Below are 15,082 nucleotides of genomic sequence, written 5' to 3' on the forward strand. Positions count from 1 at the left end.
GTCCGTGGGCCCCAGGTTGGAAGCCCCTGCTCTAGAAATGGTTATGCATGCAAATCCCAGGAGATCAGTTTCTGAGATGCTCAAACCATCCCGTCTGGCACCAACAATCATTCTACAGTCAAAATCACTTAGATCACATTACTTCTCCATTCTGATGTTCAGTCTAAACAATAACTGAACCTCTGGACCATGTCTGAATGCTTTTATGTATTGAGTTGTTGCCTTGTGATTGGCTGACTAGATATTTGCATTAACGAGCAGGTGTAAAGTGTACCTAATAAAGTGGCCACTGGCTGTTAAATTTTATATTTCTAAAGCTTCATTATACTATTCTTGAATAAATTTCTTCTTCTCTTAATCCCTGATTCTAGACACCTCAGCCACCCCAGAAAGAAAAGTCATTCTTGAAACTAAAATCTCTTCAAGAATTTTACTCTTGTTCTCATAAACTCAAGAAAGTATGTGTCCACTCTGTTTATTTTCTCATTACAGGACAACCCCTTACAATACAGGAGTCTATCTGGTAAACCTTTATTGCAGTCCTGTATCTCAAGGACCAAAGGTTGCACTAATGCTAATTATTTTGAGCTTCTCATTCACTCTAAACCAGTAGTTCTCCAGTATTTCTGTGTATTCTCTGAAATATTAAATATTTGTTTAATTCAATTGCCATTTTCTTATTGCCCAAAGAGTCTGTAAGGTACCAATGCTGACTCTTGCTAATCTTTACACTTTTACATATTGATGGTAGATTTTTTAATGTTCTTGTTTCTCACTAGACTGCTTTCATACTCAACTTTACCTTTCCTTATTCATGTCTTGATGCTCATTTTCTGAATTCTGAAGTCTTCTGAATCCTGAGGCTTGCATCATAAGACTTACTTTGATTTAATATTACCTTTAAATTCTCTTGTTTGCCATGAACCATTTTTCCTGTCAGATTTTTGATCCTTAAAGAGGTGCATTTTTAAAATGCATATCTCAATGAAAGTTGGGAGTACAGAATTTTAAAGGAATTACCTCCCCACTCCAGCTTCAACAAGGTAAAGGCAGTTTGAGAGACAGTAATTTTTTTTGTGTGCGGACTTGGAAGTTTTGTAGATTTATAATAAAAATCACTTTTGCTGACAAGAATAATTTGCTCAGGGGAGCCAATAATCTCTAAAATATAAACCAAATAGAATTAGAGAGGTAAAAAGCAATTTTTTCTCCCCTGGGTACAAAGTATATGTGCTGTAGGTTTTCTATGTTTCTGTGTATACTAAAGCTTAACATTGATCAAACTTCCAGCCATCCAATGTTGAATTATAAATGAAGTAGAGAACAGAGGCTTAAAAATTGTTAATAAATGCTAACAAACAATGGACAGTAGCTGTATCATGAGTATGGACTAGCAAAATATATTGTTCACGTTATATCACGTAAATTGTATTACTGTTTATTATTCATGGTGTTGAAAGTCTTCAACTAATAACAATACTTTCATCAATGTGGCTTTCATCAGCTTTAAGAATAAAAAACATTGCAACAGATTGCAATGTTTAGTTCCTGGAGTGGTCACCTAAGGTTCCTAACTGCCCAAACACACCTGGACCGTGTGTGGAGGATTAACTTCACTGACTTTCCCAACCTTCATGAAGGTGATGGGGCCTTTAGTGGCAGGTTGGCTTTGTGCTAATTGGCTTTAACAGATGACAATGCTGAGGTGGAACTTTATTTTCTATTAGAGATTGTGAACTTGTAAGTATCTCTGGCATTCAGGATTTTTTAAAAAACTATTAAAATTGAAGTAAATAATTGAGAAAGTAAAAAAAATCTTTGAAAATAAATCTACAACAATGAACAAAAGTAAAAACACATTCTTAAAACAAAAGTTTACTTGCCTTTGCTTCCTAATCTGTCAGTTATGGATCCCCAGATAGCATTGGAAAGGATTCCCCAGGTTAATGCCTGGAAATCTCAGCAGGACTGAGTTGTGCTGCTGAACTCCAAGTGGAATCCAACAGCAGACAGAGCTAAGTGGTTGATGCCGGGCTATCTGTTACTTCTGAGTGTTTCAGAATTCCACATTCAACAGCATATGGATGGAAGTCTGAAACCGTCTGAAGCTGGAACATGATCATCCTAATTGAATCTGCTGACTCCAGTCAGCAAGGTTTTCCCATTGTGCTATGTCACTGAGAAGGAAGATGGGAGTGAGCTGCTTCAGACGGATGCATTCCCCTTGGGGAAGGGATTCCAAGAATTCTATTAGGTAGGGAGTTCCAGTATACTGATTCAGAATTGAAGGAAAGGTGATATACTTCAGAGTACAGTGTGAATTTTGTGAATAAAATTATTTTGTTTTTGAAGAGGTCAAGCACCTGCTATAATACACTTGTGTTTGTGTATGGTGCTATAGTGCAGACTGATAATAACAGACTGACTTTCTAATCTATTCTTGCACTACAGGAGCAGAAGTAGATTGGATACTACTGTTTGTCTAAACTGTACTAATCAAGAACTTGAACAAGTCAAACTGAACTTTCACTGTGCATTCTCACCTCTGTGAAAGAGGGCTTTTTCTGTCTAGCAATGCCCACCTATACTCAAGCTTTTGTCAACTCTAGAGCAAACTTCCCTTCTCTGGTCTCCCATCTTCCACCTTTCACTAACTGTAACCTAACCAAAATATGGTTCCTTATGCTGTGTTCCATTTCCTCATTACCTCAGTGTCAGTCCCAGAACAGTATAGTACACTACAGGTCCTTCGACCCACCTTGTTGTCCGGACCTTTTAACCTACTCCAAGATCAATCTAACCTTCCCTCCAACATAGCCCTCCAATTTTCTTTCATCCATGTGCCTAAGATTCTGTTAAATGTCTCTAATGTATCTGTCTCTGACCCTGACAGTGCATTCCATACACATAACACCCACCTTAAAATAATGCCCCTTCATATTGGCTATTCTTGCAGTGAGAAAAAGCCACTGGTTGTCCACTCTTATCAGAATCAGAATCAGGTTTGTTATCACCGGCCTGTGTCGTGAAATTTGTTAACTTAGCAGCAGCAGTTCAAGGCATTACATAATATAGAAGAAGAAGAAAGAAAGAAAGAAATTACAGTATACGTATATTGAAAATATTAAAAGTTATGCAAAAAACAGAAATAATATATATTTAAAAAGTGAGGTACTGTTCATGGGCTCAATGTCCATTCGGGAATCGGATGGCAGAGGGGAAGAAGCTGTTCCTGAATTGCTGAGTGTGTGTCTTCAGGCTTCTGTACCTCCTACCTGATGGTAGCAGTGATGGGTGCTGGAGGTCCTTAATAATGGACACTGCCTTTTTGAGACACCGCTCCTTGAAGATGTCCTGGGTACTTTGTAAGCTAGTACCCAAGATGGAGCCGACTAAATTTACAACCCTCTTTAGCTTATTTCGGTCCTGTGCAGTAGCCCCTCCCCCCTCCATACCAGACAGTGATGTAGCCTGTCAGAGTGCTGTCCACGGTACATCTATTCAAGTTTTTGAGTGTATTTGTTGACATACCAAATCTCTTCAAACTCCTAATGAAGTATAGTTGCTGTCTTGCCTTCTTTATAACCGTATTGATATGTTGGGACCACGTTAGGTCCTCAGAGATCTTGACACCCAGGAACTTGAAACTGCTCACTCTCTCCACTTTTGATCCCTCTATGAGGATTGGTGTGTGTTTCTTTGTCTTACCCTTCCTGAAGCCCACAATCAGCTCTTTCGTCTAACTGACGTTGAGTGCAAGATTGCTGCTGCGACACCACTCCACTAGTTGGCATGTCTTACTCCTGTACGCCCTCTTGTCACCACCTGAGATTCTACCAACAATGGTTGTATCATCAGCAACTTTATAGATGGTATTTGAGTTATGCCTAGCCACATAGTCATGGGTAAAGAGAGAGTAGAGCAGTGGGCTAAGCACACACCCCTGAGGTGCACCAGTATTGATCATCAAGGAGGAGAAGATGTTATCACTAATCTGCACCGATCCAATTGCAGAGGGAGTTACAGAGGCCCAGGTTCTGTAACTTCTCAAGCAGGATTGTGGGAATGATGGTATTAAATGCTGAGCTATAGTCAATAAACAGCATCCTGACATAGGTGTTTGTGTTGTCCAGGTGGTCTAAGGCCGTATGAGGAGCCATTGAGATTGCATCTGCCATTGACCTATTGGTGGTGATAGGCAAGTTGCAATGGGTCCAGGTCCTTGCTGAGGCAGGAGTTCAGTCTAGTCATGACCAACCTCTCAAATCATTTCATCCCTGTAGATGTGAATGCTACCGAGTGATAATCATTAAGGCAGCTCACATTATTGTTCTTAGGCACTGGTATAATTGCTGCCTTTTTGAAGCAAGTGGGAACTTTTGCCCGTAGCAGTGAGAGGTTGAAAATGTCCTTGAATACTCCTGCCAGTTAGTTGACACAGGTTTTCAGAGCCTTACCAGGTACTCCATCGGGACCTTCCGCCTTGCAAGCGTTCATTTTCTTTAAAGACAGCCTAACATCAGCCTCTGAGACAGAGATCACAGGGATCTTCACACCTATAGTTATACTCTCCCTTTCAAAGCGTGCATAGAAGGCGTTGTTCATCTGTTAGTGAAGCATCACTGCCATTCATGCTATTGGGTTTCGCTTTGTAGGAAGTAATGTCTTGCAAACCCTGCCAGAGTTGTCGTACATCCGATGTCACCTCCAACCTCGTTCGAAATTGTCTGTTCACCCTTGAAATAGCCCTCTGCAAGTCATACCTGGTTTTCTGGTACAGACCTGGGTCACCAAACTTGGATGCCACAGATCTTGCCTTCTGCAGACGACATACCTCCTGGTTCATCCACGACTTTTGGTTTGGGAATGTACAGTAAGTCTTTGTAGGCACACACTCATCCACACAGGTTTTAATGAAGTCGGTAACAATTGCAGCATACTCATCCAGATTCGAAGATGAATCACTGAATACAGTCCAGCCCACTGATTCAAAGCAGTCCTGTGGGCACTCCTGTGCTTCCCTTGTCCAAACCTTCTTGGTCCTCACTACTGGTGCTGCAGTCTTCTGCCTCTGCCTATACTCAGGGAGTAGGAGTACAGCCAAGTGATCAGACTTCCCGAAGTGAGGGAGTGGAATAGCACGTTAGGCATTCTTGCTGGTGGTGTGACAGTGGTCCAGTGTGTTGTTTCCTCTGATTGCAAGTGATGGTAATTGCTTAGTGATTTTGCCTCTTATCATGTTATATACCTCTGTCGAGTCACCTCTCATCCTCCTTCACTCCAAAATCTTGCTTACTGGAGTAACCTGCTCACCAAAGCAAGTTCATTGACACATCCTTCTAGTTCTTCCCTGTTCACTATCACTTCTTCCTCTGGAACCCCAGAATCATTTGGTTCCCTGACTGTAAAAGCCCTGCTTTTGTCCCACTATCAATCTTTTTGCTTCATTCCATTTCCATGAGTGAAATGCTTTGAACATCTTTTACATTAAAGACAGTCTATAAATGCTGTTGTTGTTATAGATCTGTTACATTTACTTTTTCTTGCTTGTATTGCATTTAGCATGGTAATTTTGACATCATTTGTCCTACTTAGTTCTATGTGATTGACTTTTCTGTGTCCTTGCTGGTTTTTCAAACTCTAAATTATTTAAAACGAAAATATCTTCAAGAAGCCCTCATAGCAGAAAGCTTGGAAAGAAACCAAGCTTGTTCAATCCCCCTTCAGGAAGGAGTTATAGTAAGGCTTCTTGGTACAATGTTTTTTTAGTCAGAACAGAACTGGACTTTGACAGTGTAGGTGGGAGTTCATTATATTTAATGCTCTGTAAGTAAGTGGTTGAAGTGTGGGGAGTACACTGAAGTGTTGAAGTTTTAAGTCACCCTGAACTTCGAGATCACGTGTTAGTGACAATTGTACAGAAGAGACAAATGGTGAAAATATGAAAGGGTGAAGCTTATTGCATAAGCTACTTGTGAGAGTGGGTCTTTGGTTACATGAATAACCTCTATTTTATCCATTATTATAGTATGGTGTTCAAACTCTGTCATTGTTTCCAACAGTAAATCGAGAACAATTTGATATTTTAAATTATGAAGGGTTGTGACAGAGGTATCAATTTCAATGATTGTGGGATTGAATACAACAGCTATATTGATAATTAATTATAAGTTTTTTTGTGTGACTGTGTAGTGCACCCCAGAGTATATGATTATAGCAAAGGTTATGCTAATGTTAAATAATTTGAGTAGGTGGAGAGAAGAAAGGAATAAGAGAGCAAGAGATTAGTATTGTAGACTGTAAATTACATTTCCTTTTGTTGAAATGTTGAAAAATATTTCCTTTTGCTTTATCTGTATATAATTGCAGAGACATTTCAAATTTGCTGAAATTCTTAATAACAGATCTTCTCTGGTTTTAAAATAAAGCAAACAATGTTGGAAATACCAACCAAACCAGACAGCATCTTTAGAAAGAGAATCACTGGGCCAGTTCTGATGAGAAGTCATTGACCTGATATATGGACTGTTTTACTCTTTCTGCAGATGCTGTCTGCCTGTTTGCACATTGGCTGTTAATCCATCTTGTTGTGTGTGTTTTTTCATTGCTTCTATTGTATTTCTTTATATTTACTGTGAATGTCCGCTGCAAGAAAATGAATCTCAGATAGTATATGGTGACATATATACTTTGGTAAATAAATTTACTTTGAACTTTGAGCATACCAGGGATCAATGTTGACGATAATAATTGAGCGTAAATAGAATTGAATTCAGAAACCTATTGTAAATTAATAAAATTTGCAGGCAATGCTAAACTATGGCAGACAGATTAGCAGTTCCATTATTTGCTTGAGTAACTATATAGGGATTAGGGCAGCAGGAATTTAAAAGTCTATGAGAAAGTTGGGCAACCTCATGAAAAAATATTAAAACAGCGATGAAGTTAAAAGAGATCTATGAGTAGTGGACTGAACGTGCCTTCTAAGATTTGTGGTTCAGCATATCCAACCAACAAAGATCAGCAATCAATAAATCCAATTGAATGTTGACCTTTACAGCTAAAGCAATAGCATACATGTCAAAGGAAGTCATAATGAAAATATATAGTGCTCCAAGACTGTATCCAGTATTGATATCGTATAGCACTGTGTTCACCTGTTTACACTTACCATTGCCTCAGAAAAGCAGCGAATTTAATCAAAGACCCCTTCCATCTATACATTTTCTCTTCTTCCCTTTCCATCATCAGAAGGTAAGAAGCTTGAAAATGCACACCACTGTACTCAGGGAGAGCTCCTGTCCTGCTGTTAGGAAAATTTGGAATGGACCTCTTGAAGGTCAAGATGACTTCTTAACCTCACAGTCTACCAGGTCTACTACCAGTTTATTATTAAGGTTCTTACAACACGCTGGAGGAACTCAGCAGGTCAGGCAGCATCCGTGGAAACGATCAGTCAACTTTTCGGGCCGGAACCCTTCATCAGTTGAGTCCTGATGAAGGGTTCCAGCCCGAAATATTGACTGATCGTTTCCACGGATGCTGCCCGACCTCTTGAGTTCCTCCAGCGTGTTGTGAGTGTTGCTTTGATCCCAGCGTCGGCAGAGTATTTTGTGTTTACTAAGGCCCTTGCGCCTTACTGTCTATCTGCACTGCACCATTCCCTGTAGCTGTAGCTGTAACACAGTATGCTGCATTCTGTTATTACTTTTCCCCTGTACTACTTCAAAGTACTTGTGTTTTGAAATGATGAGTGGCTTGCAAAACTCAACTTTCCAGTGTAACACATTCATGGTACATGTGACATTATAAACCAATACCAGTTCATTTTGCTGCGTACAACAGAGAGCAAGATGAAGCACTGAGGGCAAGATTTAAGCACCTGAGTTATGATGGGTAACTGAAAACGTTTGAAAACATTTCTCCTCATAAATGCTCTCCGAGACCTGACCTTATGGAGTTTTGTATTTAATTGGCATGACATTATACAGATGGAGTCCAAAAATAGATTTCTTGTGAATGCAGAGTAATTGGGCCTGGGCATGAGATTAATATGTATTTTGATCTTGCACCTTTTACCCCCGTTTTTATACATTGTAAATTCCTTTGCTAGAGTCACAGTGGCAACTGCCTGTGGAAGCTTGATATTCAGTTCTTACACCCTCCCTTCAGTGAATGCACATTAAGGATGTAATTTGCTTTGGGACTTCGTCAAAGATGTACACAACAATTTGTTTGGATGGTCAGATTTACAATTCACTCCACTTCCTAAAAAAATAGGTTTTATCTTCACTAAGGGTATTCTACAAAACTACTCATTGATATCTTTAGTCCTGATGAAGGCCCTCCACCAAAAACGTCAACTCTTTATTCCTGTCCGTGGATGCTGTCTGACCTGCTAAGTTCCACCAGCATTTTGTGTGTGATGCACTGGATTTCTAGCATCTGCACAATCTCTTGTGTTTTGAATTCTTTAGTAATGTTTAAAGACACACTACACCAGTCACGGTCACTTTTCTAGTCCATCGTTGTCTTCCCACTTCTGCATTTTCTACTTTCTTGCTGTTCTACTTGTTACATCCCTAGCCACATTTCCATCTTGCCAAGCACCTCAGTAGCTCCCTTTTCCCGTGTTTCAAGTTCTATTTGAGTAATCCACTCAAAAATCAACAGTCACCAAACCTCCTTCTGATTGTCTTTTTTAAATGAAAATCCATTCTTCAACAAGCCAAGTTTGGATTGTTAATGCCACAACCATCAAGACCTCAAAAAGAGCAGGACATGCAGTGCGGCATGCATTGCAAACATGGGCAGAGAGCTAGCAGCATTGAATATGTGTGTCATGGCTCGGTATGACAACTGCTCTGCCCACGACTGCAAGAAACCGCAGAATATGGTGGACACAGCTCAGCACATCACAGAAACCCGCCTCACGTCCATGGACTATGTCTGTGCTTCTCACTGCCTCAGTAAAGCAGCCAACGTAATCCACCCACCCTGGATGTTTTCTCTCTTCTCACCCCTCCCACTGGGCAGAAGTACAAAAGCCTGAAAGCAGATGAGGGTTATGAATAAGGCGGATGTTCATAGTCATGTCTCCAGGGTTGGGGAGTCCAAAACTGGAGGGCACAGGTACAAGTAAAGAGGGGAGAGATTTAAGAGAGACCTGAGGTGACTTCTTCACACAGAGGGTAGTGAGTACGTGGAATGAGTTGTCAGGGGAAGTGGTTGAAGCAGGTAAATTGCAGCAAAAGAAAGTCATACGAGTTGTAAATAAGACAAGTTATTATGAGCCAACCAATCCACTATTTTATTCAACTAAACACTTTAAAATTCAGAGCTTTCATAGATTTTAAAATAATACAAATTATGTATAAAGTAAAAGATGGACAGCTACCACAAAGTATCCAAAGGTTGTTTAAAATGAGAGAAAGTCAACATGATTTGAGAGGAACATGTATATTTCAAAAACAAAGAATAAGAACAAATGTAAAAAATTATTGTATTTCAGTCAGAGGGGTGAACCTATGGAACAGTTGTAGTTTGAATTTAAAAACATGCACCACACTTAACAAGTTTAAAAAATTATTTTAAAATAATTTAATGAACAAATATAAAATACATGATGTAAAATGAATGGGAGTAATGTAAATAAATGATACTTGGAATTGGATTTTGTGTTAAAAGATTATGAAATTTTTTGTTTTGATGTGATGATTGACACCAAATATGTTGTATAAGTAAGAGGGATAGGCGTAACAAGCTGTAGCTTCAGCCTACACCCTTTCAGTCTGTTTTAAAGAATATCTATGCTTTTTGTTGTAATTTTGTCCTATGAAATCATCGTTGAAAATGATGCTTTTTGTTACGTTTGTACTGACCGAAATAAATTTCATTCATTCATTCATTCACATTTAAGAGACGTTTGGATTGGGTACTGGACATGGAGGGGACAGACTAGGAGTGTTCTGGGCAACTAAGAATTACAGAGGGGATGCTGCAGAAAGTGAAGACCAGTTAACCCATGGTCCCGATTCCATAGTGTATGTCTATGTCTCTGTTACGCACATAGCACCAGGCTCAAGAACAAATTCCACCCCTCTGTTACAAAATTATTGAATGGTTCCCGTGTGCAATAAGATGGACTCTTGAACTCACAATCTACCTCCTTATGATCTTATACCGTACTGTCTGCCAGCACTGCACTTTCTCTGTAGTCATTGCACTTTATTCTGCATCATGTTATTGTTTTGCACTGCACAACCTCAAAGCACTGTGTAATGAACTGATCCATATGAACAAGGCAGCTGGACGTCATTGAACGTCCTTCTGGCAGCTCCTGCAGCCAAGCTGGTGCCAAGCGTATTGCTTCACAAGCTCTCCTTTGGACTACACTGGTGAAGCCGAGAGGGGCATCTTGACGACTAGGCATCTCAGGATCTCCATACCTTCTGCCCAGGCTTGTGATGATGATCATCACCCACTGTCCTTCGAGACAGACAGATGCCAACCAACCACAGTTTCAATTATATTTACTTTTCTTTTTGTAATACAGAGTAGACACTACAGATACACTATGTTGGTATTGTGGCTTTGCTTTCTGTAAGTTAGGCTATTTCTTCAACTCCCACCGCCCCACCAATGCTTTAGCTCATACAGAAGTGCAAATAGATCCATTATGCATCAAAGGTGACATGCAAACTGCATCTATGTTCCTGTCACTGATTCTGCATCTATGTGAGGTGTATGAAGTTAACATGAAAATGCTGAACATAACAAAAAACAGGCAAAGTAGAGACAGAACCAAACATTATTACCCAAGACAGTCTTTGTGATATTAAAAACGTATTTGTCTATACTTTGTTGAGGGTCAGAACCGTCTTTACAATAATCACCATAAACTAGACCGCACTTAACCTTCAGAATTATTTCTTTCTTGTCCATGATATATGTGAAATACTGATGAGAGTATTAAAATTGACTTACCTCACGTAATTTACTCTCAAAACCAAAGAACCTCTTTAAAATAATGTTATTGTAAGCCCTGTTCCTTCTAATAGGTTTAACTAATAGTCTTTTGAATTTTTTCTTGATCTAATTTTAATTTTTCAATGAAGTTTTTTTGTAAAAACTTAATAGAGAACTTCAGATTTCCTAGAATATTCTTTCTGCACATCTCATGCCAAATAAGTTTACTAACAGCAGCCTCCCTGAAAGTTCATAATAATGCATCTTGACAATTGTTTGTAAAAGCTTAGCTTTGTGAATGTGAACTTTCAAACCTATTGATTGAACCAATGAATACATTTATTTTTCTTAAACTTGTTAAAAAAGGAATATATATATATATATATGCAATAGATGAAGTATGTACTTTTCTCATATTTTGTGTTTTTTTTTTACTTTCTGTAGTTACGTCAAATAATCAAGGCTGGAAAAGGTGTGAGTTCATCTTTTGAATTATGCCATTATCATGGAAACCAAGCGCTGGAAGCCCTAAGATGCTTTCCTACTTCGGAAGCAAGATCAACTTTGGAAAACATAATTTATGCTGTAGCCAAATTCTAAATAGTGAACTGCAGTGGAAAGTCAAACTGTCATAAACCCATGCAGATAGGATGTCAATGGAACCTGCTACTTAATTTTTCTTTGAAAAATAAATTGTGATATTAGTTAGTTCTGATTGAAACTGTGCACTGTGATGGATAGAGATATATTCTTTTAATCACAGTGTAATGAAGCAAGTTAACGTGGCATTTTCCTTATCCTCAACTCACTCTGCAAAAAAAATTGCAGAAATTTACAGAAAGGTCAAACAGCTTTCCCTTGTCATGCCAGAAGCATAGTAGAAGCAGCAAGGGCAGAAATAATTAATGAGTTTTGCTGCTGTGACCTCAGCAAATGGACAGGAAATAAGGCTGTATTGATTGGGCACAACCATGAATGGCGCCACTGTGGTGGCCTGTGGTTTTTTTCCTACACTTGGAGGACGGGGGTAATGAGACTGCAGGTGTTGCAAGAAACACTTCATAACCTGCCTGATAGACCTGCCATGTCAGAGTATAGTCTAATTTATCACCCATAGGCCAATTTTTAGTATAAAGACTTCATCCAAGATTGTGCAAAAATATTGCTGTTTAAATTCCCAGTAGTGACTTGTGAGAAAAGATGTTAGTTTGATTTAAAAGCGTCACTGAAAACCTGTGCAGAATATTACATTTTGCACACATATAATCAAGATTTGATTATTTTTATTTTTTGCTAGATTTTATTACGGCTAATGATCTTTTGGGGTTTTCCTATTTCTTGGGAAGGTCCAATTTGATACCACAGATACTACACTTAAAGCTGCAACAGTCAATCAATAATTTGTTTAAAATTAGTAAATACATAATTTGTTAAAGTTTATGTCTGATTTATATCCCTTGAAGTTGCCTTTGCTGTTGATGGCTCTAACCAAAGGTAGAAGGATGATTTTATAATGAAATGCTTAAAATAAAAGCTCCTTTTCTTGTGTCTCTTCTTAAAATATAAAATGTACTTTTATCATTCCAGAAAGCTATTCTCATTCACTTCATATTCGTCATATTCCCGCTGAGGCAAAAATAAGTTTCTTTTTAACCTTAGGACTTGGAAAAGTCTTGAACAATGAAGCAAAAATGACAGTCGCAGTATATGGAATATCACGTCTGTAAATTGACACTGTCTCTATTTTGTTCATAGAGATGATTTTTGTGGTTTGCATTCATGCAACCTGAGATCAACGTTGACAAGAAGGCTGAGTTTACATAAATGGTCTGGATTGGGTCTAAGCTACCTTTCTTCCTTCTGTGGTGTAATTACAGTCCAATTTTAATCTGAAGACAGCTAACACAGCAAGCAGATATTATTACAAGGTTCACTCAAATAATTAGTATGTTTACATTCTCCAAATTCTTCACAAAAAAAAGCAATGCATCACATTATTGTACAGTACTCGTGTTGTTTATAAACGTCTTTATGTTGATTTCAGTAGATACAATGAAAATAGTTTTCAATAAATATAATGTCAGTGAAGTACTTTTCCCCAATGGTACGATTTGTCTGTCAGGTATCTTCTTTGTTGTACAGCCTCATTCTGACTGCAGGCAATCGTTTCTGAGATGTGTTGATTTACAAAGGGATTCCTTTTTTAGGTTTAATTTGAAAAATGCAATCTGTCTGAGTAATTGTTCTTCCTAAGCTACACCCTCTACATCCAAGGCATCCCTCCTACCACCCTAGAAACAGATAACTATGTCATGTTTCATATCAATAAAGTTTTGTGCTCATAAGTGTTTATATCACTATGATCATGATCACTATGCAAAGCAAGGGCTGCGTGTAAATTCCTAGGATATGCAATTTGGCCAGTTGCTCTGAGGAACTTCAGTGAAGTGGAAATACTGTTTTCCAATTTTAGCCCGAACAAAGGTTGAACCATGAAGGCTTTTGTGACAAAAATCCATTGCGGTTTCTTCTACTGGACAGAAATTCCAGCTTCCTTATTCTGTTCTCCTTTGTCGGCTTCTCCCACCTTTCTGATCCATGCTTACTAGTTGAGGATTACAGTTAGCATTTTAATAGTACCAGTGAAATGAAAGCTCTTAAAGACTTTCCTCTAACAGTTAAATAAAAATAAATATTGAAAGTATGGCTGAACAATCCAGGCGCCAAAATGTCTTTCTATACAATAAAATGTCACTCATGCCATCTCATGGATTTTTTTTATGAAAGGCAATGCATTTTCAATATAATATTGAAATTGGTTTTGCAGAAGAGTAGACTTTTCACCAGTTACTCGGTGATAGAATGGATTTGATATACAGATTAACTCCAGAGGTAGAATGACTTAATCTTCTTCCTGCTGGGAAACATCATAATTAAAATTATTTTACAAGTTGAGCTGCAGCAGTGGGAAAGTTTCCACTCTAGAAGAGAGTGAAAAGCAATAGAATATTCTTACTGATTTATCTTGCAAGAATTCCAGGCTATACTTCAAGAACTTTTAGTTATTTCCATTTGTAAAAACTGCTCTCTATCTACAATCTAGTAAACTTATGTAAAACACAGAGGAATGTTTGGTCCTTGGTGTAAAATGTGCAATACAGCAGTGTCTGGTTGGGGTACTCACTGTTACTAACATTAATGGAATTAACGTTTAGAAATGGAGATCAATATGAAGGAATGACCATGTTTATTTATTGCATGTGACTGAAGACCAGCTGCCATGCCATTCTTCTTATTAATCCATGTTTCTCAAGAGAGCTTCCAAAGGTTCACACAGTAAAACAGCAGTTAATGAAGCATTTCAGCCGTTCATTGTTTTCTTAGGCAGACAGGTGGGTACAAGGATGTCTTTGTTCTGCAGAAGTTCCATGGTTCAGGAGGCAGCTGATGAGCCCAATGTGGAACCAGCGGACTCTACCATAGCTGTATACGACTGGTGGGGGAAGCAGTACACCCCTTCTGCCACTTTTCCTTGGCTCTTTTGTACTCCTGAGGAATAGACCTGAGATTCCCGGTGCCACCCAAAATAAACCTCTCCCATTGTGAACTGTTATCATCTTTGTTAAAGATCTTGCCATTAACAGTGCACTGTTCTCTTTACATTTGATCTCTCAAGGTGCAACACTTCACATTTCCCTGGTTTAATCTCCATCTACCATTTTTCACGTCTTATCTGCAACTGTATCCCACGGTAGCCTTTGCTAGTCTTCTTCACTATGTGCACAACACCACCAATCTTCATGTCATTTGCAAACTTAGTAACCCACCCATTTATGTCTAAATCCAGGTCATTATATAAATCCCAAGCAGGAGACAAGCAAGTATGGATCCCCATGGAATACCACTAGTCACAGGCATCCAGCCATGTGCTGAGTGGTTTAATTTTTCCATTGTCCAATCATGAAACTTTATTGTTGGTTGTATTCAACTGTGAGGAGGGTTGGTAAAGGATCTCTGAATTGCAGGTGTTGGCCTTTGGGCCCATTTCCTCATTGGTATCAATGGATGATAGGAAGCTTGTCAGCAGAGCAGAGAGCAGAGTGTCTGTACAAAT

General features: G+C 38.7%; 1 protein-coding gene across 2 annotated transcripts in view; it reads left to right on the forward strand.

The window, feature by feature from the left end:
* pdss2 (prenyl (decaprenyl) diphosphate synthase, subunit 2) overlaps positions 1–13,700 on the forward strand; it is a 233,194-nt gene extending 219,494 nt beyond the window's left edge. The window contains exon 10 of one of the 2 annotated variants that reach the window (XR_010017040.1): positions 11,413–11,512. Coding sequence is in view for 1 of the 2 variants with exons in the window: in XM_063040818.1 (XP_062896888.1) it covers positions 11,413–11,568 (156 nt within the window). In the remaining variant the exon portion in view is untranslated. Of the gene's footprint in view, positions 1–11,412 lie in introns of both variants that reach the window. The other variant, XM_063040818.1, reaches the window with a different exon arrangement.
* The last annotated feature ends 1,382 nt before the right edge of the window (positions 13,701–15,082 follow it).

This window comes from Mobula hypostoma, chromosome 2 (genome assembly GCF_963921235.1).
Source record: "Mobula hypostoma chromosome 2, sMobHyp1.1, whole genome shotgun sequence".
Taxonomy (NCBI): domain Eukaryota; kingdom Metazoa; phylum Chordata; class Chondrichthyes; order Myliobatiformes; family Myliobatidae; genus Mobula; species Mobula hypostoma.